The 27,205-nt window shown below is 45.8% G+C and overlaps 1 protein-coding gene across 6 annotated transcripts in view; it reads left to right on the top strand.

Annotated features, from left to right (window-relative positions):
- RNF220 (ring finger protein 220) overlaps positions 1-27,205 on the top strand; it is a 726,058-nt gene that overhangs the window by 313,187 nt on the left and 385,666 nt on the right. For 2 of the 6 annotated variants that reach the window (XM_086952314.1, XM_086952317.1), the window contains one exon: positions 11,958-12,026. The exons of the other annotated variants lie outside the window; for them this stretch is intronic. In XM_086952314.1, the coding sequence (XP_086808440.1) occupies positions 11,958-12,026 (69 nt within the window). The remainder of the gene's footprint in view (positions 1-11,957; positions 12,027-27,205) is intronic. 6 annotated transcript variants of the gene reach the window in all.

Raw genomic sequence — 27,205 nt, 5'->3', positions numbered from 1 at the left:
ATCGTCGACGGGATCGTCGACGAGGCCGTCGACGAAGAAGTCATCGTCTACGGCGACGACCACAGGGGTACAGAAGCTACCATTGATTGCGTTAGAGTCAGCGTCGATGGGAGTGTCAACGGGAGCGTCGGCGGGAGCGTCGACGGTAGTAACGTCGACACCGGTAACATCGACGATAACATCGTCGACAATGGTGGTGATGACGACGGCCATGTTGACGACAGAATCGTCGTCGACGGTGATAACAGCAGGGTCGTCGATGGGAACGTCGATGACGATTACTATGTCGTCGGCGAGGAATGGTTCTTCGTCGACGGTAGTGTCGACGACGACCTCGTCGATGAGACAAACTCTAGAAAAACAGAAGAAGAAGATCACACCAGCAGTGACTTCCCCGAGCAAGATTACTCCTCTGGTCCCATCGCACCTTTTGGAGGAGGAAGAGTCGGATGAGGAGGAGGATGACGGACCCTTCGGGTATGCCAGAAGCTCATCGGAACTTCACGTGAAATGTCAAGAAGATGACGATGAAGAGGGTTATGAAGAATACCACAGCCTCTCACACCATCGCTACCAACAAGAGCCTCAGGAAGAGATGGTCACAATGCCATCTTCAATGATGATGGTCTTGCAATTCATGTTGGCGGATTATAAGAAGAGGTTTCCTCCATTAGGGGTCCCTCAAAACGTTCCACCTTCACATCCTCGCTCTATTCCGGCCACTTCAGTCCACAGCAGCGAAAGCCTACTGGACACTGCTCCACAGACACCTTAGGTCCAACAGCAGCAGGATCCCGAGACCACGGATGATGAGGATCATGAAGAAGGGGAGCTAACGGAGCCCCACAGAGAATGGGCTGGCTACCTAATTCCCTCTCCACCATCACCCACCCAAGGGCCAGTGGATTCTCCACCAGTGGATATTGGTGGATTCCACAACTTGATGGAGAGAGCTGCAAAGAGATTTCAACTTCCGATGAAGACAACTCAAGCAGAATGTTTTCTTTATGATTTTTTTAAAGAGCCCTATCAAAAATCAATCACATCCACACCAATAATCGACAATGTATGTAAGGAAGGGTTACAAGTGATGACGACTCCAGCAACGTGTTACACCGGTGCTAGCGAGGTTGGACAAAAAAATATAAGGCGCCCGCGGACGCTCCGGTGTGTTTACTGGGCCATCCTAAACCGGACTCTATCATTTCGCAGGCAGCGCAACAAAAATCAAAAAACCTGTCAGCACCTATTTCTGCACCTCTGGACAGGGAGGGATGGCGGTTAGACAACGCAGGTAAAAGATTCTCCTCGATGTCAGCTCTCCTGGTCAGAGCAGCTAATGCCCTTGTCATCCTGGGCAGATATGACAGGCAGATGTGGTGCGATATAGCACCATATGTCGACCTCCATCCGGAAGACAGTAAGCAAGAGGCGAAGAAAGTTCTGCAGGTAAGGGAGAGGACTTCAGCTGAAGTTATCGATTGTGCTATGGACATAGCTACCACAGCCTTTCGTTCCCTAGGAGGAGCAGCAGTTTTACGGCGCCAGTGTTGGCTGAGGGCCACTGCCTTTAGACCAGAGGTCCAAAATAAGATTTTGGATCTACTTTTCGATGGGAAAGATCTGTTTGGACGTCTAGTGGATGAGACCCTTCAGGTTATTAAGATGTACACAGATACAGCGAAAGCCTTGGGTACGTTGCAGTACCAGAAGGTGCCCTTTCGAGGCGCCCGTGGAAGAGGACAACCTTTGTATAGAGGTGGATAGCAGCAGGGAAGATACACCTCCTATTCTTCCTCTTTGAAACCCTACCGGCAGCATTATGGCCAGAAGCACTCTGGAGGCTACTCTAAGTCCACTCCCAGAGGACGAGGAGGTTGTTCAGGGAAAGATAACAATAAAAGACAATGACAACCTACAAGTTCCGGATTCTTATCCTCCTACCCTGTCAAATGTTCCCCTGGGTGGAAGAGCGACTTATTATTTATAACAGTGGCAGAGAATAACATCGGACAAATGGGTCCTCCACATAATAAAATTCGGACATACACTGGAATTTCTGCACTTCCCTCCTCCCATGCCACCTACATATCAAGAAGTAAAACACCTGTCTTAGATGCGTCGGGAGATTCGGGCAATACTCCGAAAGGGAGCAATAGAACCAGTGCAGAACTCCCAAAGAGGACAAGGATTTTATGCCCGTTTCTTCTTGATCAGAAAGGATGCTCTCAGGTGGCGTCCGATCTTGGACCTGCGGTCGCTAAATGCCTATCTCAAGAAACAGTCATTCAGGATGGTGACCCTCCAAGATATTCTGCTACTCTTAAACCCAGGAGATCAGATGACCTCCCTAGATTTGCAAGATGCATATTTTCATATCCCCATCCATCCTTCCCACAGAAAGTTCCTTTGTTTGGCAGTGGCCAAATACCATTACCAATTCAAAGTGCTGCCATTCGGCCTCAAATCTGCACCGAGAATTTTTACAAAATGTCTGGCGTCAGTGGCAGCCTATCTCCGAAGACAAAAACACCAAATATTCCCATACCTAGACGACTGGTTGTTGAAGGCACCAGCGCAGGAGGCAGCTTCACTTCGACTTTGGCTTCCATGAAGTTGTTTGCAGATCTGGGCCTGACCTTATATGTGGAAAATTCATCTCTTTAACCATCCAGACCGATCAAGTTTCTAGGTGCAATCCTAGATACATCACAAAACAAGGCATTCCCATCCATCGAGAGGCAATTGGGACTCATCTCTCTAGCCAAAGAATTCAGGAGAAGAAAGTGTCTTTCAGTCCAAAAATACAAATCGCTTCTGGTGAAAATGTATTCCACTCATTCGCCTATGTCGTTTGAGAATGCGGCCGTTACAGGAGGAGTTAGACCTTCAGTGGTGCCAAGCAAAGGGATCCTTTGAGGAAAAGATCAAAGTCATGCAACCAATGTTGCAGGCGGTAAAGTGGTGGACTCGCAGAAACAATATCTCGGTGGGTCTGTCCTTCCTGACCGAACCAGCTCCTTTAGTTGTTACCACGGATGCCTCTCTCGAAGGATGGGGAGCAGTCCTACAAGTGTTACAAGTCAGCAGCCGATGGAACAAACAGGAATAACACTTTCACATGAACCTATTGGAATTAAGGACAATAGGATTGGCATTGTTGGCCTTCCTACCAAGAATAGAAGGTAGATCAGTGTTAGTGCAGCCAGAAAACACAACGACAATGCACTACATAAGCAAACAGGGGGGCACAAGATCTCTCTCTCTGTCGAAAGAAGCTCAGAAAATATGGAAAGGGGTGATAGATCACGGAGTAACTCTGAAGGCCATACATCTTCCAGGAGATCAAAACACGAAAGCGGTCACCCTCAGCTGGCAAAAAATGACCTGTGACGAGTGGGAGCTGGATCAGGACAAGCTATTGACCATCTTTGCTAAATGGGGAATACCAGCGGTGGATCTGTTTGCCACAGCCCAGAACAAGAAATGCCAATTCTTTGTAAGCTGGTGTCACCAAAGGGGATCATGGGGGAATGCGTTTTCGATGGCATGGTCAGGCGTCTTTGCCTACGCCTTTCCGCCGATTCCCCTCCTGCTACGAGTGCTCACGAAGATAAAGAAGGAACCGTGTAGGATGATACTAATAGCCCCTTGGTGGCCCAGTCAGCATTGGTTCACAGAGCTGCTCCTTTTATCTGAGACAGAGCGAATACGTCTACAGCCAATACCAGCACTCTTGACTATGGAGAAAGGGACAAGTGCGACATCCAGACCCGACATCACTGCAATTAGTGGCCTGGCTCCTGACTACGGAGAATTTCATTGCTTGAACATTCCGTCAGAATGCAGAGAAATCCTGCAAAGGCAAGAGCTGAAAGCACTAATAAGACATACAGGATGAAATGGAAAAGATTCTGCTTATGGTGTCAAGAGAACGACTTACATCCTCTGCGAGCAGAGGCGCATCAGATCATCCCATATTTACTAAGGGTGGCAAAGTCTGGATTGGCCCATGCCTCTATTAAAGTCCATTTGGCGGCGGCCCGATACAGGAGAAACTCAGCAGGTCCATCTCTGTGGTCGGAGAGAATTGTAAAACAGTTCATGAAGGGGTTGTTTTGAGTATACCCACCTATCAGACCTCCACCGCCTCTATGGCAACTGAACATTGTCTTATCACAACTGATGAAACCACCATTTGAGCCAATTCACAAGACTGATCTAAAATTCCTATCCTGGAAGGTGGCTCTATTAATAGCTCTGACATCAGCCAGAAGGGTAGGAAAAATACAGGCCCTTACAACGCAAGAACCTTTTCTGCAATTCAGGGAGGACAGATTGGTACTCAGAACGAATCCAAAATTTATTCCGAAAGTACCAATGGATTTCCACTTAAATGAGCCACTAATCCTGAAACGATTCTTTCCTCAACCATCTACGGCGGCGGAAAGGACTCTTCACACCTTTGATGTCCAGCGTTGCCTGAAGTTTTATTTGCAAAGGACAAGAGTTTTCAGAAAATCTACACAATTGTTTGTGGCGTTTAGTGCCCCCATGAAAGGTTTCCCGTTATCAAAACGGGGAATTGCGCGATGGATCTCGAATGCCATTCAATTCTGTCATCAGGCGGCAGGGAAGCCATTGACAGCACGTGTTCGTGCACATTCCACAAGAGCGGTATCAACCTCTACTGCTCTGTTTTCAGGCGTCTCTATTCAGGACATCTGCAGAGCAGCTACCTGGAGGAGTATGCACTACTGCCTGGATGCTCATGCAAGAAGCGTTGTAGCAGTGGGACAAGCTGTGCTGAGGAACCTTTTCCAATAACGATGCGCCTTCTTTGTCATCCCTCCTTCCTTTGGTTGGTAAGAGAAGCACATTTTATTGTTGTATACTATTGGATATGTCATTTATGGGCAATATGTCTATGACTATTTTGATACAGTTACTAATATGTGCAAGTATCATGTGTTGCCTATTTGTGAGAAGTAGTTACTGCTCGCTATTCTGATTCAGGTATGTGAATCTATGAAAGCTCCAATACTGGAGTAAGAAAACAAGTTACTTACCTGTAACTGTAGTTGTCCAGTATTGGAAGCTTTCATAGATTCACATACGCCCACCCTCCTCCCCTGAGAGGCTCACCTCGGATTTGGCACAAAAAGTATTATAGCACAAGTGCACGAAAATCTGAGGGGCAAAAGGTTCTCTCAGGAGGGTTCTAGAGGGTGAGGAGCACTGATTGGCTAAGGGAAAAGTTTGGTCCTTTTTTACATAACAAAGGTTATGGGTTGCAAAAGGGAAATGGGCCTAGGCCTTTTTTCAGCATTGCTTTTTATATACCGGAGACTCCCGTCTCGACGACGGGGGAAATTATTCAGGTATGTGAATCTATGAAACCTTCCAATACTGGAGAACTAGTTACAGGTAAGTAACTTGATTTCTTATGGATTCTACTGTTCTCTGAGATCGGTTTCAGGAAGTTTCTGCCTTTTGCTAAGTGCTCACAAAATACCTTAGCCATAGTCTGTGTCTTTGGGTGTCAGCGGGAAGGTTAAATGGAGCGAGAAGTCTTCTCTCAGAAGTAACTTACAAGGGCACTGTTGGGCACAAAGCCAAGGGAGACTGCCCTACTTAATCACCTGTTACCTGGAGAGTGGCCCTTCTAGAGAACAGCGGGCCGGGAAATGAGAAAGGATGAACTCCCTACCTTCAGATGCATCCTCTTATTTTCTTAGGAATCCTCAATCTGACCCGTTACAAAGGATCTCATGAGTGTTCTGGGGAGAAACCATGCAATTCACATCTACTGTCTAAGTTCTAAAAATCTTAGGTACCACTAGAATATACCAAACACAGAAAGGAACAGAGGGCCAGATGTAGGTAATCTCAATTTACCTATTCTTAAATACCGAATGTTACCGATTCGGTATTTAAGAATAGGTAAATGGGATGTAGATAATTTTTCGGTAAAACTGACCGAATCGGTAAGATTCGGTAATTAGGAATCGGTATTTACCGATTCGGTATTTACCGAATCGGTAAATACCGATTCAGTAATTCCCATTCTTGTAGTTGGTGGTAAATAACGAATCCTTAAAGGTAAAAGCACTCACTTGAGTGCTTCCTACATTTCAGATTCGGTAATTTACCTAATCGGTATTTAAGAACTCGGTAATTTACTGAATTCTTAAATACCGATTCGGTAAATTACCAAATCTGAAATGTAGCCACCTACATCCCAAATGCCTAATACCGGTCGGTAATGGCCGAAATTCGGTAATTTCGGCCGTTACCAACCGGTATTAGGGTTCCTACATCTGGGCCTTATTGTGGTAATACCCAAATGTCTCATGTGCGCTCTACAAGCACAATTTACACAGGTAAGTAGTGTACACACATGCGACATCCATGCTTCACATGGATGGGTGAGGAACCCATTTGTAGGGAGACTGGCAGACCATTTTAAAAATATGAAAGAGGCCAGCAGGCCACTCTCTTCATCAGGTAAAACGGCCGATCCTGCTACTGTAATCATATTATGGTAATCACAGTCAGTCCGCTACAGCCCAGTGAGCAGACAATAGTCACCCTCAAGAAAGAGGGTGTACATGGAGTGCCCCTCTAAACCACAGAGCCACTTTCTGGCCTCTTTATCATTAAGAAAACGATGCAATTATAACAAAAAAATAGAAAAAACATAAAAGCCCAGAGATTTTGGCAGCAGATAATGTCAAGTCTTTCCAGCATTAAAGAGGCAATAAACGAAGTATCTTGCTAGAGTTTTTAAAAGCCACCCTGATATCAACAAAGTGAAATGTGAAAACCTTATTATTGGTGGTTGCAGAATTACACTTCACAGAGTCGACCAACAGTGCTAGGTATTGGCAAGATCAGTTATTGACTGGCTTCAGGGTGAGAAATGCTTTAACCAGATGAATATGCTAGTTTGCTCATGCGATTGTGCCAGTGGGGACATCTACCGTAGTAAGGGGCTGTGCTGCAGAAGATTTATTTGACTGGCCAACACTTAACATCCCAAAGAATGTACGAATGTTGATTTTGTAAGATTAGATTACGTCAGCTGGAATTATAGAATCCAACTTTAAAATTCAATATTGTACCTCTGCATTGAACCCATTGTATATAACTGCTTGGCAGTAGTGCCCGCTTTAAGTAAAACTATCATGCAAACTATCACTGGCAGACGATACATCTCGTACAGAGCTTGGAAGACATCTTTCAGCGGACTGGTAAAGGTACAGACACCTATGGGACCTCATATCCATTGATCCCCTGAAGGACCCCAAAGGCCCATCACTCCACCACCTTGTAACGTGTGGCAGACTGTTTTAAAGCAAGATCACATGTCCCTATTTAACAATCAAAGCCAGCGTGCCCTCTCTGTACACTAAAAAATCATACAATTAATATAAAGTCCACAAAGAAGTGTATCTTATGATACTTGGTGTCAAGTGGCACAAAAGGAAACTCCCCACCCCTCTGATACTGGAGTTATTCGATTGGCAATACCACAACATCTTAATGTTTTTGTCCCCTTTTTCTTAAAGTCACCCCTCGCCACCTCTCTCCCCGGCACCCGCCTTTTATTCTCCCAAAAATTATTATGAAGAATTATTGCCATTAGCACGTCTCTTCTGGTGAAAGGAGAAAATCGCTTCATTCATAATTTATATCCTCAATTACTATTAATAAAGAAATATTTCAGCAGAAAATCGCCTGGGAAAATCGCACGTAAGGTTGCATTAACATTCTGTTTGAACATTTTCATCACATTTGTTATAGAGTTAATAAGAGGGATCTGCTCCCCTGACTTCTTCATGGAATTATGGTCTGACTATGATAGTTTAATCTCTTCGACTTTATATAATATATTCACTTTACTAATTGAGCTATCTGAGGAGCAGTTACGGATGTTCCTCAATTCAGAAGACAAAGTAATCGGGGGCATGGCTTCTCCTGACCAGCGCCTCCTCCTCAGGCGGTGAAAAGTCTGGGGGCCCTTACGTGCTTTGATGAGATTTCAAAGGATCATTGGTCAGGCTCAGATTGAGGACTGCGCATGCTGTTGAGAGGAGGGCTTTACTGTCATGTGTTCTGGGATGATAGTTTGCATGGGGGCAGCCATCTTGGGACGGAGAGAGGCGGCTGGTTTACATTTGCAGTGTTAGGTATGCCAACGAAGGTGAATGCTGTCATTTATTATTTTTTTTTATTTTTGGGAGTTTTATATAGCGCTGAATAGACCCAGAGGTATCAGAGCGCTTTACATGAGGACGGTTACATCAGTTACAAGTTACACATTGTTACAAAAGATAAATCAGTTAAAAGATATAACTGCTGGTTAGGGTGTGTGGAAAGGTAAAGGGGGGTAATGCAAAAGGGTAACGAGGAGGGAGATATGGAGGAGAGACGAAGGAAAAGTCTTTCCAATGTACGGCTGGGTAGGTGACTGCCGAGGGGGAAGTCCACAGCCCATCTCCTCTTTACCTATCAAGGTAGTTCCACCGGACATCTGCCAAAATGCTAAGTCTCCATGTGCGGTGGCAAGATTCACAGGTTCAATGTCATGGATGGGGGGTGGAGGGTGGGGGAAATGAGCGAGGTCTGGTCAAAGTACACTACAGGTGCTGACGTATTCATACCCTCTGTGTGGTATGGCCGTCGGCCACCGCTATTCATCTCTCCAGCTGACCTGAAACTGAGTACTTCCCGGTACCACAGCCATCCAGACATCACCACCGGGCATCGGCCGCGCTGAAGTTGGCTCCGTGGTCGGCAGATCATCAGTGATTCGTGGAGCCTGGTTTCCATCTTAGGGTAAGGCCGGTATTTGGGCTGATTACCGGGTCTTCCAGCAGGCTCAGTCCTCTGCCTCTCGGATGTCGCAGACTGGCGCCATCTTGCTGTTCTTCCTCCGAGAGCGTCTGGGGTTCCCAAGTGCCTCCACGCCAGCCTCTGCCTCCAGACACACACGCCGGGTGCTCTAGTATGTTCCTGCTGCTTTACGGTTTCTTTATGAGCAAAGGGAGACAGAGGGTAGCCCTCCGTTGCAATAAATTGGGGGCGGGCAGGTGAGCTCCGATAGCTCGCTACCTCTCTGCTGCCATTTTAGGGGCAGCCTTGGTGGGCAGCTTTCTGTTGGCAGTTGTTACTTTGACCGGGAACAGATATTCTGTTGCTATTCTGTTGCTATACAAGGGTATATTGAATTTGGTCCTGCCATGGGCACAGGTTTGGGTGGGATTGGCTGTTGCTATGAAGGAACTATGGAGGTTCTCTGGATTTTATGGTTTGAATAAGGGGTTGGGCTTTATTGACTGTTACTGTGAGGAGATTGGACTAGGCTCTACTGGCTGTTGTTAATAGAACTGGTGTACAAGGAGACACTATTGGCAGGTTTTATGACGGTATTAAGAGTGGCTCGTTGTTTCTTTCTGTGATGGGACAAGATGTTTTGGTCATTATTACTCTTAAAGGACTATGATGTTCTATTTCCTGCCAGTTTGCTGGATTTGGAGTGCATTGGCCATACTACACTATTAAACACTATTAATTAAGCAACGACTCAGGCAGAGATTTACAGTAGATGGGGTCCACATGGCCATTCATGCCGCTCATTCTGATAAAGAATCCAACATCTCAGCCTCCCACTGCTAAGCAGTCATGATTTGCATGAAAGTGAGGGGTGTTCCTGCTCAGGTGAAAGCTTGCTGCTAAGTTGTGCCTCCCTTTACCTACTTCCTCACCCCTGACCTCACTCTGGCTACAGCTCTTCCTCACCTTCTAAGGCTCTAAAGAGGTGAGGACCCCAAAGTGGTTCATTCAAGACACCTGTACACCACCGGCGTGCCAGAACGTTTGCTGCAAACACCCAACATTGCCAGGCTCCTTCCTTATGACCTCTGCCTCGTCGCCTCCATCTTGAGTTCTTGTCCGTCTTCTCCATCCCTCCTGTCACTCTGCCTCCCCAGCACTTTGAGGACACCTTAGAATGGCAGTGACCAGCGAGTGCCAGAAAATGCTGTACAAATGACCAACTAAGCATTACAGCGGTTTGCATGTAAGAAGGGTTACAACAAGAGCTGGGTTGGTAGAGTACAGAGTTATATGCCCTGGAGCACCATTCGTGAAATGCGGCCAAATATTTAAACATATCAAAATGTGTATTTTGGCTGTTGAAAGCACACAATCACCAGCCCTACGCTAGACGTAACTCCTTCAACCTGCTCTGGATTTTTACTCAACATCAGCTTTATATTCTAAGACTTGTAGTGCCAAGTTTTTTAGATCTGGCTTGACACTGAAGCTGTCTGCATAGCCTATTGTTAACATCTCTTTAAAATATACATAGAGTTGGCTTTGGCTCTGCCGGAGTACTGGCTCATGCCACGCTATTGGCTGTTTGGTGTATCAATCTATCTCCTGTGAAATCCTTGCAGTGTAATGCATGAGGGCCAAATTTGCATCACAAAAATACTCATAATCATCACACATTCAATTATTTTTCCCATGGGTGAATTGTATGCAGAAAAACAACCGCTTTTTTTTTCTTTTCACTGCAGCGTTCTTTTGATAATACTCTAGTCAGGACTCAAAATGCAAGGCAGACCTACTGGCTTTACCAATGCTTCTCGTTGTAGTTCTGGGCCTACAAACTCCAGCATGGACAGGGCTATTGTAAAAACCCAAACTGGATTGTGGTGTCACACTTGTCTTGAGCGCTGTGAATGGATGGAAGGATTAAAGCTTAGACCCCCCTCCCCCCCCCACCTTTACAGTAGACTCAGTGTTATCTCACCATGTGCTACTGTGTACTGTATTGTGTGTTGTTATTGTTATTGTAGAGTCCAAAGCTATGTTCATAATCCACTCCTGCTGCTGTTTGCTGTGTTCAGTGCAGGGCTGAAACTAAGCTGACTAATATAAGGCACTTTACATACATATTGTTTTTATCTGCCCTATATTTGCTTATTTACGCCATAAGTATACAATGTCCCCTCCTTCTGCACTGAATTTTAAGCAAATGAGGCCTGCTCTATTGTACCTTTAACTTTTTGCCAATCGTAATGTCTGTTTTTTTTTATTGTGTTTCTTAGTGGGGGGGTTTCACTCTTCTGCATGAAATGTGATGTACTGTTTTGGTGGTGTTATTGAATTGCTACCCTTTATCATTTACTGTTAAATCGAATAAAGTAACATTTGACTTCATGTAAGGCAAGTACCTGATGTTCCACACACTACCCCATCTCTGCCAGCTGTTCAGAGGCATAGGAAGCCTTCTTGACCCAGCCATGCTAGCCAGCTCGAAACATAGCGAAACATGGCAATCAAACCAGGGTGGCTGAACAGGTGTGTACCATGTTCACATCATGGCTTCAGACTTGACTTCCCCACTTGACCACATTTTGTGTTCTTGTGAAAATCTCTTTAACTGCTCGGGCACGAATTTCCATTTGAACCAATTCCCGGGCTTAAGAATGTGCACACTTACAATGAACGTGAAAGGAAATAATGTACTTCCTAGTTATCCCGAGAGCCTGGCATAGATGCCCTTCTAGACGTGTGTTGGACACCCCGACTTTAACCAGCTGTAGCTTTCAGCCACCAGCATTACAACCCTGTGACGTGTAAGGATGCAGTAAACCCAGCCAGGACACGTTAGAGCCACGAAGGAAAAGCGCTCCGAGAGAGACACGGCCCCCTTGGCCGCAGGGGGAGGGGGAGGAAGCGCCCCACCCTGCCTCAGAGCACACCCCGCGCCCGGGGCTCACCCGCTGCAGTAAACAAGGCTGCAGCTGCGGCCGCTGGCCGGACTGGCACCGCGGGGTACCGCCGCCGGGGTATTGTCCGAAGCGAAATAAAAAAACAGAAAGAGAAAGATGTAAGTCAACAAAGGGCGACTTGTCACTGATCTCTCCGTCTTGTTATTTCAGCCGGCCGGTGGCTTTGCCGAGCGAGGGAGCTGGCTGCAGAAGTTCACATCCACTTGGCTCGCTCATTAGGTATTGTGTGTCTGGGGTTTTTGTTTTATTTTTGGGCTGGGAATGGATTCTTTTTATGTAAGTAAAAAAAGAAATGTAGAAAAATATTGTGGGTCTGGGCGGTGGGTGCGGGAGCCTTTGGACGTGCCATGGCTGGCCTCGGCCCGGCCCACGTCTGCAGAGCTTCACAGCTGTGTCATAACCTGAACTTGCATGATAATAACACAATGGGCAGGAATAACGTGTGTGTTTTTTATGAAGTGCTTTGTGCTCACTGCCGTGAGACTGGGTGAGCCGCTGGGATGCGCCCTAGTCTCTGTGTGAAGTGATTGGTGTGAAGAAGTGCATCTATTCAGGGACATTCTAAGTATTTCTGGGGCCCTAGGGCCAAACGTATTTTGGAACCCCTGTTAGGAACAGCTTTGAATTCATGACCCATTTTCAGCTCTTTCATGCCCTCTGTGGCCAAGTCAACGACAGTTCACAGGGACACTCGTCCAAACTCAAAATGTGGTTACATCTAATATTCAGGGTAATGACGTGTTTCAACACTGTAACACAGCAGCAGCTCACTGATATTACAGCTAATAATCTCTGAGCCATCCTCCCGTTTCTCATATGTGAGGTCCTGTTTTGATCTAAAAGAAACTTTCTTCATGGCGGTTGCATGAAACATAAGTGCAACGTTCCTCTACAAAATGTCTATAACAGAGGCTCACATATCACCCACATTACAAATAAATTAGGGAAAACGGTATTTAAATCAATCTCTTTAAGAATTATTCAAGGTCATCAGGGCAGAACAGAACTGGCTTCATGAGAGGGCCCTCCCTCTCCTAAAGCCTCTAGTTCCGGGCTGCGGCCCTAGAACTTACACTCACAGAGCCCACTTTGCCCATGCCTAAAACATCTCTGCATCTATTCCATAAACCAAACTCAGGGCAGTTTAAAGTGCAGCCTGAAAAACACAAAGGGTTCAATGAACTGCAGGTCCATCCGGGGGTCTTCCACACCGGCCCTCCTCCAGAATGGGATGACTCCCAAGTCTTCAGACTGAGCAGATCTTCCAGGTCTTGAAGTTGAGAAATGCTCCGTATGTCCAGATTGAGACAATATTCCAGGCCCTCAGACTGGGTTGTAACCCATGCCCTTAGACTTGGCCTTTTCCCATACCTCAAGTCAAAACTGAGCTGTAATGCATACCTCCAGACAAGCCATATCCAATGTCTCCAGACTACGCTATGTCCAGTCCGGCCCTGTGTTTCATGCCTGAAGTCTGACCCTGTGTCCCCATGTCTCAAGACTGATCCTGTGTCCCCGTGTCTCAAGTCTGACCCTATGTCCCCGTGCCTCCACGACTAACCATGTGTTAGGATGACCAGATTTTGAAAACAAAAAAAACGGGACACTTAGCAAAAATAGAGAAAGGTCTACCATTTGACATCAACCAAGTGGCGCAGAATTACAGCGCTCTTCAAAACAGAAAAGACACAAACAAAATAAATAAACTGCAATTTTTTAAATAATACAACGTTTATTTAAACTGCTTTCTAATAACAGCTGCTAATTAGTCCTGCTTTGGAACATATAAAAACGTGCCTCACACTGTTTTCAGTCGAAACTCTTAAAACCATGATGTCAGTCAAATTTGCTTAAGTCCGCTGGGACTGCAGGTGAAAAACTGGGACTGTCCCTGAAAATTCCAGACACCTGGTTACTCTACCCTGTAAACACAAGGAGATGAAGGACGGAATGCTGAAACTTTTCAAACACTCCACAGATCTGGGTTGAATCCATCATCGTTCTTTAGCTCACTTCGCCACCTCAGTTCAGACTCAGCTATATACGAATTAGTCTTGACCCTGTGCCTCATGGGAACAGTCCAGCCCAAACTTCCAAGCCATGTCTTCCCTGGAGCAGAAACAAGCATCCTGAGACTGGTTTTGGGGTAACACCCTCATCATCCAGGCTGGCTTGAAACCAGTGGCAAAGTGAGCAAGTGACCCACGTCTGGATATACCCTGCCAACTTAGGGCGAACAAAGCAAACACAAGGAGATGATGAACGGAGTGCTGAAACTTTTCAAACACTCACCCCCAGTCACAGATCTGGGTTGAATATATCATTGTTCTTTAGCTCACTTTGCCACCCCAGTTCAGACACAGCTATATGCAAGTCAGTCGCGACGCTATGCCTCATGGGAACAGTCCAACCCGAACTGCCAAGCCATGTCTTCCCTGGACTGGAAAGAAGCATCCTGGGACCGGTTTCGGGTTAACACCTTTCATCAGCCAGGCTAGCTGAATCCAGTGGCAATGTGAGCAAGGGACCCATGTCAGGGCATACCCTGCCAACTTAGGGTGAAACAAAGCAAGCACAAGGAGATGATGAGTGTTTGAAAAGTTTCTGCACTCCGTCCATTATCTCCTTGTGATTTCCTGGTACTTGAATTGCATAAGGTATTTGATTCCCTGGAATGGCCCTATTTATTCGAGGTTCGCTCACTGTATTGTCTAGGGCCCCTTGTCTTCCGATTGGTCAGACTATTATACTCCAACCCTACTGCCAGGGCTAAAATAGGATGCCATATCTAATATCAGACCCTATAAAGATACAGAGGGATACTCAACAGGGTTTCCCGCTATCCGGTCTCCTACTTTCTTTGGCAGAGGAACCCCTAGCCCACCTTCTATGTGCCCAAGGCCAACAATGGGGTATACTTATAGGAGATGGCACACACTCTGTCTCCCTCAATGCAGATGACATGCTCCTCTACTTTAATAATATTCAAATAGTACTGCCCACCATTGAACAATTGCTTGCCAAATTTGCTGCTGGCTCGGGATGGGATGCTCCAACCCATAGAGGAACTTTTTGTTGACTCTGAGCTTTTACTGGGACAACTCCTCCTACATGCCTCTTTTATCCAAGTAATGGGTCAGTACAGGGGAGATATACTACAGAAACTCCCACAACATCTTATAATACAATATCTACACATAACAGGGATAGGACATCACCTGACTTGATGGATAGCCTGCTCCCTACACACTCACATGGCTACCTCCCTAACTGCATTGAGTCAGCACTGGGATACAGATTTGGAAAGCAATTGTACAGACAAAGAACGGTAGACGATCCTAGCTAACACTAACCTGGTGTCTCGCAATGCCCGCTCTATATTAATAAAATGTTATATATTACACAGAACCTATTTAACTCCCCTTAAAATTAATCAATATTTTAACCACACTGATGCTGCATGTCTGGAGCCCTTTGTCTTACAATTGGATTCTATCAATGTGAACAGGAAAGTGAATTTTATTTTGATATTGTGATTTTATCTAGAAAGGTGAGAAAGGCTATACTTTGCTGATGGCAAAGGCAAGCTCGGGGGCAGGATTGAGGCGAATACTCCTCAGCTGCGACTGACCGCATGGAAACCCTTTGATGCTGGCTCATGGGGCACGCTAGATCTCTTATCCTAAGACCACAATAGGTCATTCTTGGCTTATGGATTGGGCCTACTCAAGCCCTCATGCTAAATAGAGTAGCCTATTTTTGCTACTTTATTTTAGGACAATAGACATACTATTTAGATAGTTATTTGAGTATATTTAGTAGGGACTAACAGAGGTCCTGATGAGTAAGCAGTAGGGGACTGCTTATGAAACATGTCATGTCAACCAAGTAGTACGCAAAATAAGCTCTACTACAACAACCCCCCCCCTTTTAACATTTCAAGTTAGAGAAGCCAATAAATTATTTTTTCTACTAGCCAGGGAATTTTTAATAATTCACATATTTATACACTTAAGTCCCTACACTTTTTCAAATCACTCACACCACCTTCACATTACACATAGCCTAAGTGCTCCAGCGTAGCTCGTAGGTCGTAGCACGCCCCGCCCCGTAGAGGGACAGGAAGACCCCCATGATGAAGCATGACACTAGAGGATTCTTAGTGCGTGAGGGGTATTTTAAAAACACATAGTGCTTGCCTTTGCCATCAGCAAAGTATAGCCTTTCTCACCTTTCTAGATAAAATCACAATATCAAAATAAAATTCACTTTCCTGTTCACATTGATAGAATCCAATTGTTTACATATACAACCAATGAGGGTGATTCTATCACCGATACCTCTACACTTCCTCTTTGTTTATTTTGAATTCCCTTTGTCTTACTCCAGACGGGGATCTCCTAAACATGCTTTGGTCCTACCCATCATTGATTGAATATTGGTGGGGAGTCACCACACATCTGACACGATGCATGGACCCCACCATAGTATATACTTGGGAAGTGTGTTTGCCGTGTCTCATATGCTTAAACAAGAAAAATAGAGCAATGGCATGTTTTATGGACTTAGCCCTCATTTTGGCGAAGCTTCAGATCACCCCTAAGTCGAAAGTGGCAACCCCTCTACCTTTTATGTATTCGCACTTTCCATGGTGGCCTGGACACAAGCGGAGAGTGCAGCACTGCATAGGGAGGAACTACGAGGTATCTGCAAATAGCCCAACTCCAATACCTGTGATGCACTCCTGGAGAAGCTCGGCGAAGGATTGTAAATCGCATACCAAACTGCTTAACGCTTTCTGTAGGCTCCCCCCATTACAACACATCCATCCATTTGAGGCAATGACCAACCCTGTGTACAAGGTCTATATATAAATCCTTGGTTGCACCCTTGTTGGCTGCAGTCATCGTTCCACTACCTCTGCCACATTGAGTGAGTTTAGGATCTTTTTTTAGGTCGCAGCCTCCCAGACAGCTGTCTGGGTTTCTAAAGACATCTTGGGACATTTAGAAAGTTGACCAGGATTGCATGCTGCCTGTTGCTTGCCACTGGCTTGTGGTTTGTTGGTTTTCTTGCGTTTCATTTGCTGGCTTTATTTTCTTTAGGCTGTTGAGCTTGAGTTTGTACCTACCCTTGCCCAAACCTTATTTACAGTATCCTTCCGAGTCTTCCATTTCTGTAAACAGGCTAATAATCATCTGTCAGGAGGTATCTTCCAAGGTTGCTTTTTTACTTTTTTGTCTCTGACTTCAAAGTGAGAGGATTTATGTGACAATCTTGCACCACACTAGGGGTAGGAAAGAGTTTTTTTTAGCACTCAACAACATTTAAATGAACTGTGTATGTATTTCAGAATTATGAGCACAAATGAAACAAATCTTTTGTTATTTCTGAAGTGTGTTGGAAACAAATACTTTATTATGATTAAAAAAGTCATTACTCTATGTGATGCAATTTCCACATATTTTTGTCTGCACTTTATATTTCTTATTAGTAAAACTGTATGTCTGTGCAAATGTGATGGTAATTTCAATTGAAAGTGTGATGTCTGTAATAGCCATGCATGCTCCACTCTATGCCACTCCACTCTACTCTGCAGTACTCCTCACCCCTTCACTCTACTCTGCACCACTCCACATCACTGCACTCTGCACCACTCCACTCTATGACACTGCACTCTACACCTCTCTACTCTACCCTGTAGCACCCAACTCTATGCCAACGCTCTCTTCACCACTGTACTCTTCGCCACTGCACTCCACACCACTCTGGTCTAGACCACACCAATCTACTCTGCACAATTTCACTCTACGTCACTCTACTCTATGCCACTCCGCAACACTTCACTCTACGCCACTTCACTCTATGCCAATACACTCTACGCCAATGCTCTTTACTCTGTAACACTCATCTGTATGCCCCTGCACTCTACGCCAATCCACTGTACATCACTCTATTCTACTCTGCACCATTGCACTCTATGCCACTGCACTCCAAACCACTTTACTCTATGCCATTACACTCTATGCCACCCTATGCAACCACACTCTACGCTGCACCACTCCAATCTACTCCACTTCACTCTACTCTAAAACAATCTATTCGGTGCCACTGCACTCTAGGCCACTCTACACCACTCTGCACCACTCCAGTCTATGCCACTATACTCTTAACCATTGCACTCTATGCCGCGGCACTCTACTCTCATCACTGTACTTTATGCCACTGCTCTTTGCTACATTCTAAACCACTGCAGTCTGACATTCTACTCTGCAACACTGCACTTTCCACCACTGAACTCTATGCCACTCTACTCTGCACTACACCACTCTATGCTACTCTACGCCTCTGCATTCTATGCCACTGTACTCTACTTCACTAAACTCTATTCTGCACCACTCTATGCTACTTTACTCTGCACCATTCTACCCCATTGCACTCTATCCCACTCTACTAGACTCTGCACTCTAAGCTACTGCACTCTGTGCCACTCAACTCTACTCTGCACCACTGCCCTCTGCATCACTCAACTCTATGCCGGTCTATTCTTCTCCACTCTACGCCACTGCACTCTGCGCCACTCCACTATAATCTACGCCACTGCATTCTATGGCGCTGCATTGTTCACCACTGAATTCAATGCCACTGCACTCTATGCCACTATACTCTGCAACACTCTATGCCAATGCACTCTACACCAGTCCACTCTACTCCATGCCACTCCAGTGTATGTTACTCTACTCGATTCCACACTATTCCACTCCAATACACAACACTCTCTGCCATTCCACTCTACAACACTCTACTCCACTTTTCGCCATTCCACTCTACGACACTCTACTCCTCTCTTTGCCATTCCACTCTATGACACTCCACGCCACTCTCCTTTACGCCACTAACTTTTAGCCATGCTAAACAGCAAATACACTGGTGTACAACATGGCTAAAAAACTTTGGAAAAGACAATATCTCTTGCATAGGCGAGACCTATTGTCTTTCCCAATGCTTGTTGTTAGTTGCAGTTGAAAGCACTCCTGTTCGATAGTATTTTTAACACTGATTGTCATCACCGGCTGCCAAGCACATTCCTTTATGTATGTCCAACTGTTGGCAGTGAGTTTTTTTACTATTGTACTTTTGTACAATCCTAATCAGGCAGTTCACGATATTGTATAACAATGTGTTAAGCAACCGCAATACTCTTGATGTGCATTATGATTTGCAATACGTACAATGTCTATGTTAAGGTTAAAAATGCCAATAAAAACGATTTTTTTTTTAAAGACTGACCCTGTGTCCCCGTGACTCCAGACTCACCCTGTTTCCTGGTGCCTCAAGGCTCACCCAGTGTTCCTGTGACTCAAGACTCCCCCTGTGCTCATGTGTCTCAAGATTCACTGTGTCCCCTTGCCTCAAGACTCACCATGTGCCTTGCCTCAATATTGACCCAGTATCCCTGTGCCTCAAGACTGACCATGTGTACCCATCCTCAAGACTGACCCTGTGTGCCCATGCCTCAAGACTGACCCTGTATCCTTGTGCCTCAAGCCTGACCTTGTGTACCACACTTCAAGACTGTCCTTGTGTGCTCCGTGCCTCGAGACTAACCCTACATCCCTGTGCCACAAGACTGACCCTGTGTCTCAAGACGGAAACTGTGTCCTCGTGCCTCAACACTGACCCTGTGTCCCGTGCCTCAAGACTTACCTTTTGTCCCATTGCCTCAAGACTGACCCTGTGTACCCTGACTCAAAACTGACCTTGTGTACCCTGCCTCAAGATTGACCATGTCCGACTCAAGACTGACCCTGTGTACCCTGCCTCAAGATTGACCCTGTGTCCCCATGACTCAAGATTGACCCTGTGTTCCATGCCTTAAGACTGACTGCGTGTCCCTTGCATCAATACGGACCCTTTGGACTCGTGCCTCAAGATTAACCCTGTGTACTGTGCCTCAAGACTAACCCTGTATCCCGTGCCTCAAGACGGACCCTGTGTCCTTGTGCCTCAAGACTAACCCTGTGTCCCTGTGCCTCAAGACTGACAGTGTGTCCCATGCCTCAATACTGACCCTGCAGGGGCGACTCTAGGCTCATGGCGGCTCTGGGCAGGCAGCATAGGTAGGGGGGCCCGGAAGATGGGGTCGGGCGGAGCAGAGCATGAAGAGCAGTGAAGAGGGGGAGGGGTCAGGCTGTTTGGAAGTGGAACAGAGCCGGAGGCTGCCATGCAAATATGTATCCATCCCCAGAGGATTATTATATTAAGGCTATATATTGGCGTGGTGGCCCCTGGGGTTTGGTGGCCCTGTGCAAGTGCAAAGCTTGCACATGCCTAAGGCCGCCCCTGGACCCTGTGTACCGCACCTCAAGACTGACCCTGTGTCCTCGTGCCTCAAGACAACACCTGTGTCCTTGTGCCTCGATCGACCCTATGTACCATGCCTCAAGACTGACCCTGTGTCCCCGTGCCTCAAGACGGACCCTGTGCATCAAAACAGACGCTGTGTCCCCATGCTTCTAGACTGACCCTATGTCCTTGTTGCTCAAGACTGACCCTGTGCCACCCACCTCAAGACTGACCCTTTGTCCCCGTGTCTCAAGACTGACCATGTGTTCTCAAGCCTCCAGACTAGACATGTCGCTGCTGCATCGCATCTCCCAAGCCCAGATGGGGCTGATTCCCGTGTCTCAAAGATTTCTGCAGACTGATGCTGCCTCCTGTGCCTCCAGCATGAGTCCATGCTCAGTGCTTCCGGACAGTCGCTGTTGCCCGTGTCTCCGGTCCTAACTGGCTCTGTCCAAATGCGTCTAGATTGGTCGTACCTCCAGGCTGGTGATGCCTGTCCTTAACCTCTAGCTACCCCGATACCCGTGCGTCCAGACACCCATACAAGTGTACACCAAACTTGGTCTTCAGCACCCTATGCACTGGGGCTTACACTTTACTCTAAAAATGCCCACTTCTAAGCAGTAGATCCCCCCACCTTCCCCGGTCCCCTCAGTGCACCTCACTCTGCTTCCATCATTGTCCTTCTGTTCAACTATCCACCTCCTAACAGAACGCAGTGCGCACTGAAAAAGCAGGTGTTCAGCCGGGCCCATACATGTGAAAGGGGTGTTTTTCCAACAGGCTGCAAGGAGCCATGCTATTGGCTTTTCCCCAACCCCAGCGCAGCGTCCTTTCCGAGGCAGTGCCTGATAGGAAATCTCCCCATGTCTCTGAAGTGCGGACCTCTTCTGCCAAACGCCGATGCTCCTGTTTCAAGCCCGATGGCCAGTCGGGCTCGGGCGGCCATCCTGTGTTCGCTGCCCATCTTCTGGCCTCCCTGGTATGCCTATCTTAATTATTCGTTTTTCCCCGCATTGCGTTGCACACGCACGTAATACTATTGGAAAAGCGATTTTTATACCAGTGGCATATTGTCCCCGCGTGATATAAAATCCAATGACATATGACATTTGGAAAAGGTCACCTCTCCCATCAGGATTCGTTAGCCTCCTCCTGTCTCACTGCCCAGAGGATGAAGGGCCTCCATCACCCACACCCCGTGGCCTGCTCAGCCCTCCCATTCGCCCCGTGGCAGATACTTAGCAACGGGCAACGCGAAAACCAGATATATGTCTAATCTTAACAAAGAAGCGTAACTCCAGCTAATAATTGAGCAGTATTTTATATAGTGCAACATTCTACAAGTGAGCACATGCTGTAATATTTTAACTCGATGTTACTCATGCCAGCGACTTTAGAAGGATGAAATGCCGAGTCTGGGTGTGATATCTTGTTTAGACAGGGAATGGTATTATATGAAATGATATCCCAGCTATCTTGCGGGTGGGACCGTCTTTAAGGGCTGCGGGGCTACGGAAGGCTTCGTGGGGGTGAAACAAAGTTGGGTGACTGGGCGTATCGCACCTGCACCCCGATCAGGGTGCCGTAATCTAGCTGTGGTGGTCGGGCGAGCATTTCCTGAGCTTCCAGTTTTGAAAAGACTCGCAAGGAAAGGAGGGGTTTCTTTTCGGTTGTTCATTTGAGGAGCACCAGCCATGAGTTATTGGCACCAGGACTTTAACTTCTACTCTCTCGTTCGCTGCCACAATCCCTCTCCGCTGCCTGCAATACGTCACCACACGTTGCCTCTGCGTGTGACCTCATGTTTAAAACCCACTGTGAGGGTGACAGGCCAGAGGCTCCGGAAACCGCTCCCGCCCCTCAGCTGGTGCTGGGAGCGAGTTCCTGGTGGGCACAGGTAATAATCTCTCCCATACACTCGGGTGTTTTGTCTCTTTAGTTGTAACTGGTTATTTCTGCTCTCTTCTCCCTTAGGCAGAGTTTTCCCTTTATATGCCAGGCATAAGTTCATTGTCTCTTACCTGTCTAAATTTTTTTGTTAAATGATTTTTATTTGGGGAAAAAGAACACAGGGAACACGATATATTATCAATCTTAAAGTAGAAACACAAACAATACAATACTATAATAAAGGCTATTCAAAATACTAAATATATAAGAATATAAGAAATACAATATTGTAATAGCACTGCAAAACTATTCAGTAGAAAAGTCATAACAATTTGAGAACTGAACATTATAATAAAACACTGTGTGGTGGTGCCCCTGAGTGGTGCCCCTGAGTGATGCGGTGGTGTCCCTGAGTGATGCGGTGGTGTCCCTGAGTGATGTGGTGGTGCCCCTGAGTGATGTGGTGGTGTTCCTGAGTGTTGTGGTGGTGTTCCTGAGTGATGTGGTAGTGTCCCTGAGTGATGTGGTGGTGCCCCTGAGTGATGTGGTGGTGTCCCCGAGTGATGTGGTGGTGTCCCCGAGTGATGTGGTGGTGCCCCTGAGTGATGTGGTGGTGTTCCTGAGTGATGTGGTAGTGTCCATGAGTGATGTAGTGGTGCCCCTGAGTGATGTGGTGGTGTCACCGAGTGATGTGGTGGTGTCCCCGAGTGATGTGGTGGTCCCAGAGTGTTTAGGTTAGAGAAAGTTAAGAATATTGCATGGGAGAAAGGAACACATACTGTATGGGAAATAGGGAGGTATAGTGTATGAGAGATAAGGCAGCCTAAGAAATGAGGCATCATGTATGAGGCAAATTCAGGGAGACTGTAAAAAACTGGAAGGCTGCGAATATAGGAGAATGAAAGTCTGGTTGAATGGGAGAAGACTACAGACTGTATGGGAGTAAGGAAGGTAGGCTGTATGGGATAATGAATGATAGAGTGCATGTGTTAAAGGGGGATACAGTGTATGCAAAATAAAATATTTGTATGCAAGACAAATAGACTAATGGAGAAAGGAGAGTAGATTCTGGGAGAAGTTATGACAGAAGGCACGACCTAAAAACTGTTTATGGGAGAACAGAAGGCAGAGACTAAGGGGAAAGTTACACCCTACTGCATGGAAGAAAGGATGAGAGACCATGAAAGAAGCAACAGTAGATCTTAAGACAGAACAAAAGGAAGTGTGTATCGGGGAACAGGAAATAGAAAGGAGGGGTTATGGGAGAAAGGGAGGCAGCGAGCAAGGGTAAAAGTAAGACAGAGAGCTGAGAGAAAGAAAAGCCGACATGGGAAAAAGGAAAGCAGAGAACAAGGAAGAAGGGAAGGCAGAGTTCCTGGGAGAGAGTAAGGCAGACAGAATGGAAAAAAGGGAAGGCTGACAGTAAGGGAGAAAGGGAAAAAGAAGCTAGAAAGCATGGGAGAAAGGAAGGCTGAGATCGTGGGTGACAGCAAGGCAGACATGGGAAAAGGAAGGTGAATGGCATGGGGAAAGGGAAGCAGAGTGAGAGGGAAAAACAAAGGCAGAGTGCATGGGAAAAATGAAGACGGACAGCAAGGGAGAAAGGATGGGAGAGTGCATGGGAGAAAGGAAGGCAGAGATCATGGGAGAAGAAAGCAGAGGTCATGAGAAACTTGGGGCACAGTGCACAGAAAAGAATGTAAGGTAGACTACGAGAAAATAAGCAAACATTATCACATAAAGCAAAGAGCATATGTGAAAAAAGAAGGAAGCTTATGTGACAAAAGGGAAGGCAAAGAATGGCAGTAAGGAAGATGGCGTGTGGGAGGAAACGAAGGAGAACATAGAAGAAAAGAAAGCAGAGAGTGCCGAAAAATGAAAGAAAAGTACAGAGCTTAGCAGAATGGAAAACAGAGCATGGAAAAATGTAAGTGAATTAAGAATGTGAGAAAGAAAAAGCAGAGATCTGTGAGAGAAAGGAAAGCAGGTATTGGGAGAGGAAAATTTAGAGTGAATGGGGAAAGGAAAGTAACCTATGGAAACAAGGTTGAAAGCGAGAGAGAGGGGAAGAAACAGAGGTAAGGAGAGAGAGAGCTGGATGAAGAACAGACCATGAAAACAAATAAATAAAGGCTCACGAGAGCGAGGCCAGCAAGTTCGGGAGCGCATTCCTTTGAAGACTGATTGGTGGGTGGAGGGGTGGGGGAGCGCATTCCTTTGAAGTCTGATGCCGAGGCTCAGACAAATGGTGGTGTGCGAGCGGCTTCCTTTCAAGTCTGATGGGGGGCGGGGGAGCAAATGGCGAGCGCGCGGCCGGCGCACATGCACTGGCCATAATCCGCATTCCAAAGCCTTCTTGGCAGGATTTTATGGTGCCCCTCTATATCTCTTGCATAGCGATTGCTTACGCAATAGCTAGGCGAGACCTTAAAAATAACAAGTGAAGTAAGAGAGAAAAATAACTTTTCGGCTAGTCTTAAAGATTTAGGTAATAATTACAGATACTACTTTCGGATACTACATTGCCCAAAAACAACATACATTGCTATGGCAGCTTACTCATTGTTGCAAACTACAAATACAGATGTGCTGAGGGTTAATTAATTTCCTTGAGCAAAGCTGCTTGGATTTTGAGCTAGGACCGAGGACAGAACAGAGAAATAAAATACCCATGAACATGAATGAACCTGTCTCTTAGAAGGAACACGTCTCCTGTGCCTTTCCGTGCAGACGATGAATAAATGCAAGTGTGGGGCCCCAGTTACACATGCAAGCACAGATAATGAACGAATGGAGAGGGGCACCTCGGTTGACAAGACAATGAACGGGTACACTGGATGGGGCGCATGTTGTCTGCTGTAAGTGCTAACACAAACAACGAGTGCCCTGGTGCGAATTAACGTCCATAGAGACACACAATGCACGTCTGGAGGTATATAGTACCTCACCCCGGGAGCTCCAGAGCCCTTTCTTTCCACCTATCCCCACCTCAGCAGCTGCGAAACTCAGTTTCTGTTGAAAGAGGGAGGCGACACATCTTACAGGAAAGAAAGTGTGGGCAGAGCAGCTGGTAGATTGTGAGAATGCGTGCAAGGAGTAAGTGCGAGAGCATGTGCTGGGGAGGATGCATAGTTCATGGGAAAATCATAATCTGGAAGTAGTTTGTTTTTTGTTTAACACACACAATCTCAGAGTGCATTGTGGTAGCAATATGTGTGATGAATACATATCACCAACTCAGAATTCCAAGAATCACCTACTTTCAAACAATTTGTGCTACAACAGCCAAAGCTAGGAAAATACGAATCTCAAATGTAGTTTGCCAAAAGCAACCTTGGAAACAACTCTTAACCTCCTCCATCCTGTGCTCCATGTGAAGACAGTAATGTGTGTTTTTGTAAGGAGAGGTCTATGGATTTTAATTGATAAGGCAGGTCTTGCTAGCAACCATATAGAAACTATTTTTGTAGCAAATCCAAAATAAATATTTCCCCACTGTTCAACTAGCATAGCATGACTTTACGGGTAGCCTCATTTTGGGATGTACGCAAACTCACAATTGCAAAAAGGTATTAACATGTTTACCAGGAAAATTAAAGCTATTAGTTAGGCATTAGAAATTTAGTTTTAAGTTTTTTCAAATTTAGTTTGAAATCTTGTGTAATTTTATGTGTGTTGTAGGGACTAGTAATTCAGTAAAAATATTGAGCAAATGCACTTAAACCTGAGACCACGAAGCTTGATTAGAAAAAAATCATTTTCAACAAATTTAATTAGCAAAATATATTAAAAAGAGACAGAGAAAAGATATCCCCGTACTTGCCGAGGGAGAGCAATGGTCAGAAATATTTTCATTCTCTCTTTTGAAATATCTTGGGTCTACAAGGATAACACTGAACATGCAGAGAGAGCCTCCACTAAAAATGTGGAAAGATTACCTATTGCCATGCAAGAAAGGCTGATATCACGTTTTACAACTCTGCACAAGCTGAGTTAGTAGGAGACTGAGGATATGGCAGTAGTGGATGGATGTGCCAGGTTACTCTCTCGGATACGTTGTGCACTAACCAAATACACATGACTTAACATAAATATGGAAGCATAGGCAGGGTAAGTAAAGACTGGGCATGGCAGGGGTGACAGGGTGAAGTGAGATTTTTTCTGGGGAAATTATAGGCCTAAAAAAAGAAAAAAATGTATTTGTCCACGTGGAACTGGCTATTTCTGCTCTCTTCTCCCGTAGGCAGAGTTTTCCCTTTATATGCCAGGCATAAGTTAATTGTCTCTTACCTGTCTAAATTTTTTTGTTAAATGATTTTTATTTGGGGGAAAAGAACACAGGGATACACGATATATTATCAATTTTAAAGTAGAAACACAAACAATACAATACTATAATAAAGGCTATTCAAAATACTAAATATATAAGAATAAAAGAAATACAATATTGTAATAGCACTGCAAAACTATTCAGTAGAAAAGTCATAACAATTTGAGAACTGAACATTATAATAAAACACTGTGTGGTGGTGCCCCTGAGTGGTGCCCCTGAGTGATGCGGTGGTGTCCCTGAGTAATGCGGTGGTGTCCCTGAGTGATGTGGCGGTGCCCCTGAGTGATGTGGTGGTGTTCCTGAGTGATGTGGTAGTGTCCCTGAGTGATGTGGTGGTGCCCCTGAGTGATGTGGTGGTGTCCCTGAGTGATGTGGTGGTGTCCCCGAGTGATGTGGTGGTGCCCCTGAATGATGTGGTGGTGTTCCTGAGTGATGTGGTAGTGTCCCTGAGTGATGTAGTGGTGCCCCTAAGTGATGTGGGGGTGTCCCCGAGTGATGTGGTGGTGTCCCCGAGTGATGTGGTGGTCCCAGAGTAATTAGGTTAGAGAAAGTTAAGAATATTGCATGGGAGAAAGGAACACATACTGTATGGGAAATAGGGAGGTATAGTGTATGGGAGATAGGGCAGCCTAAGAAATGAGGCATCATGTATGAGGCAAATTCAGGGAGACTGTAAAAAACTGGAAGGCTGCGCATATAGGAGAATGAAAGTCTGGTTGAATGGGAGAAGACTACAGACTGTATGGGAGTAAGGAAGGTAGGTTGTATGGGATAATGAATGATAGAGTGCATGTGTTAAAGGGGGATACAGTGTATGCAAAATAAA

The sequence above is a fragment of the Lissotriton vulgaris genome, chromosome 1_1 (genome assembly GCF_964263255.1).
Source record: "Lissotriton vulgaris chromosome 1_1, aLisVul1.2, whole genome shotgun sequence".
In the NCBI taxonomy this organism is placed as follows: domain Eukaryota; kingdom Metazoa; phylum Chordata; class Amphibia; order Caudata; family Salamandridae; genus Lissotriton; species Lissotriton vulgaris.
This window is presented reverse-complemented; position numbering and strand designations above follow the sequence as displayed.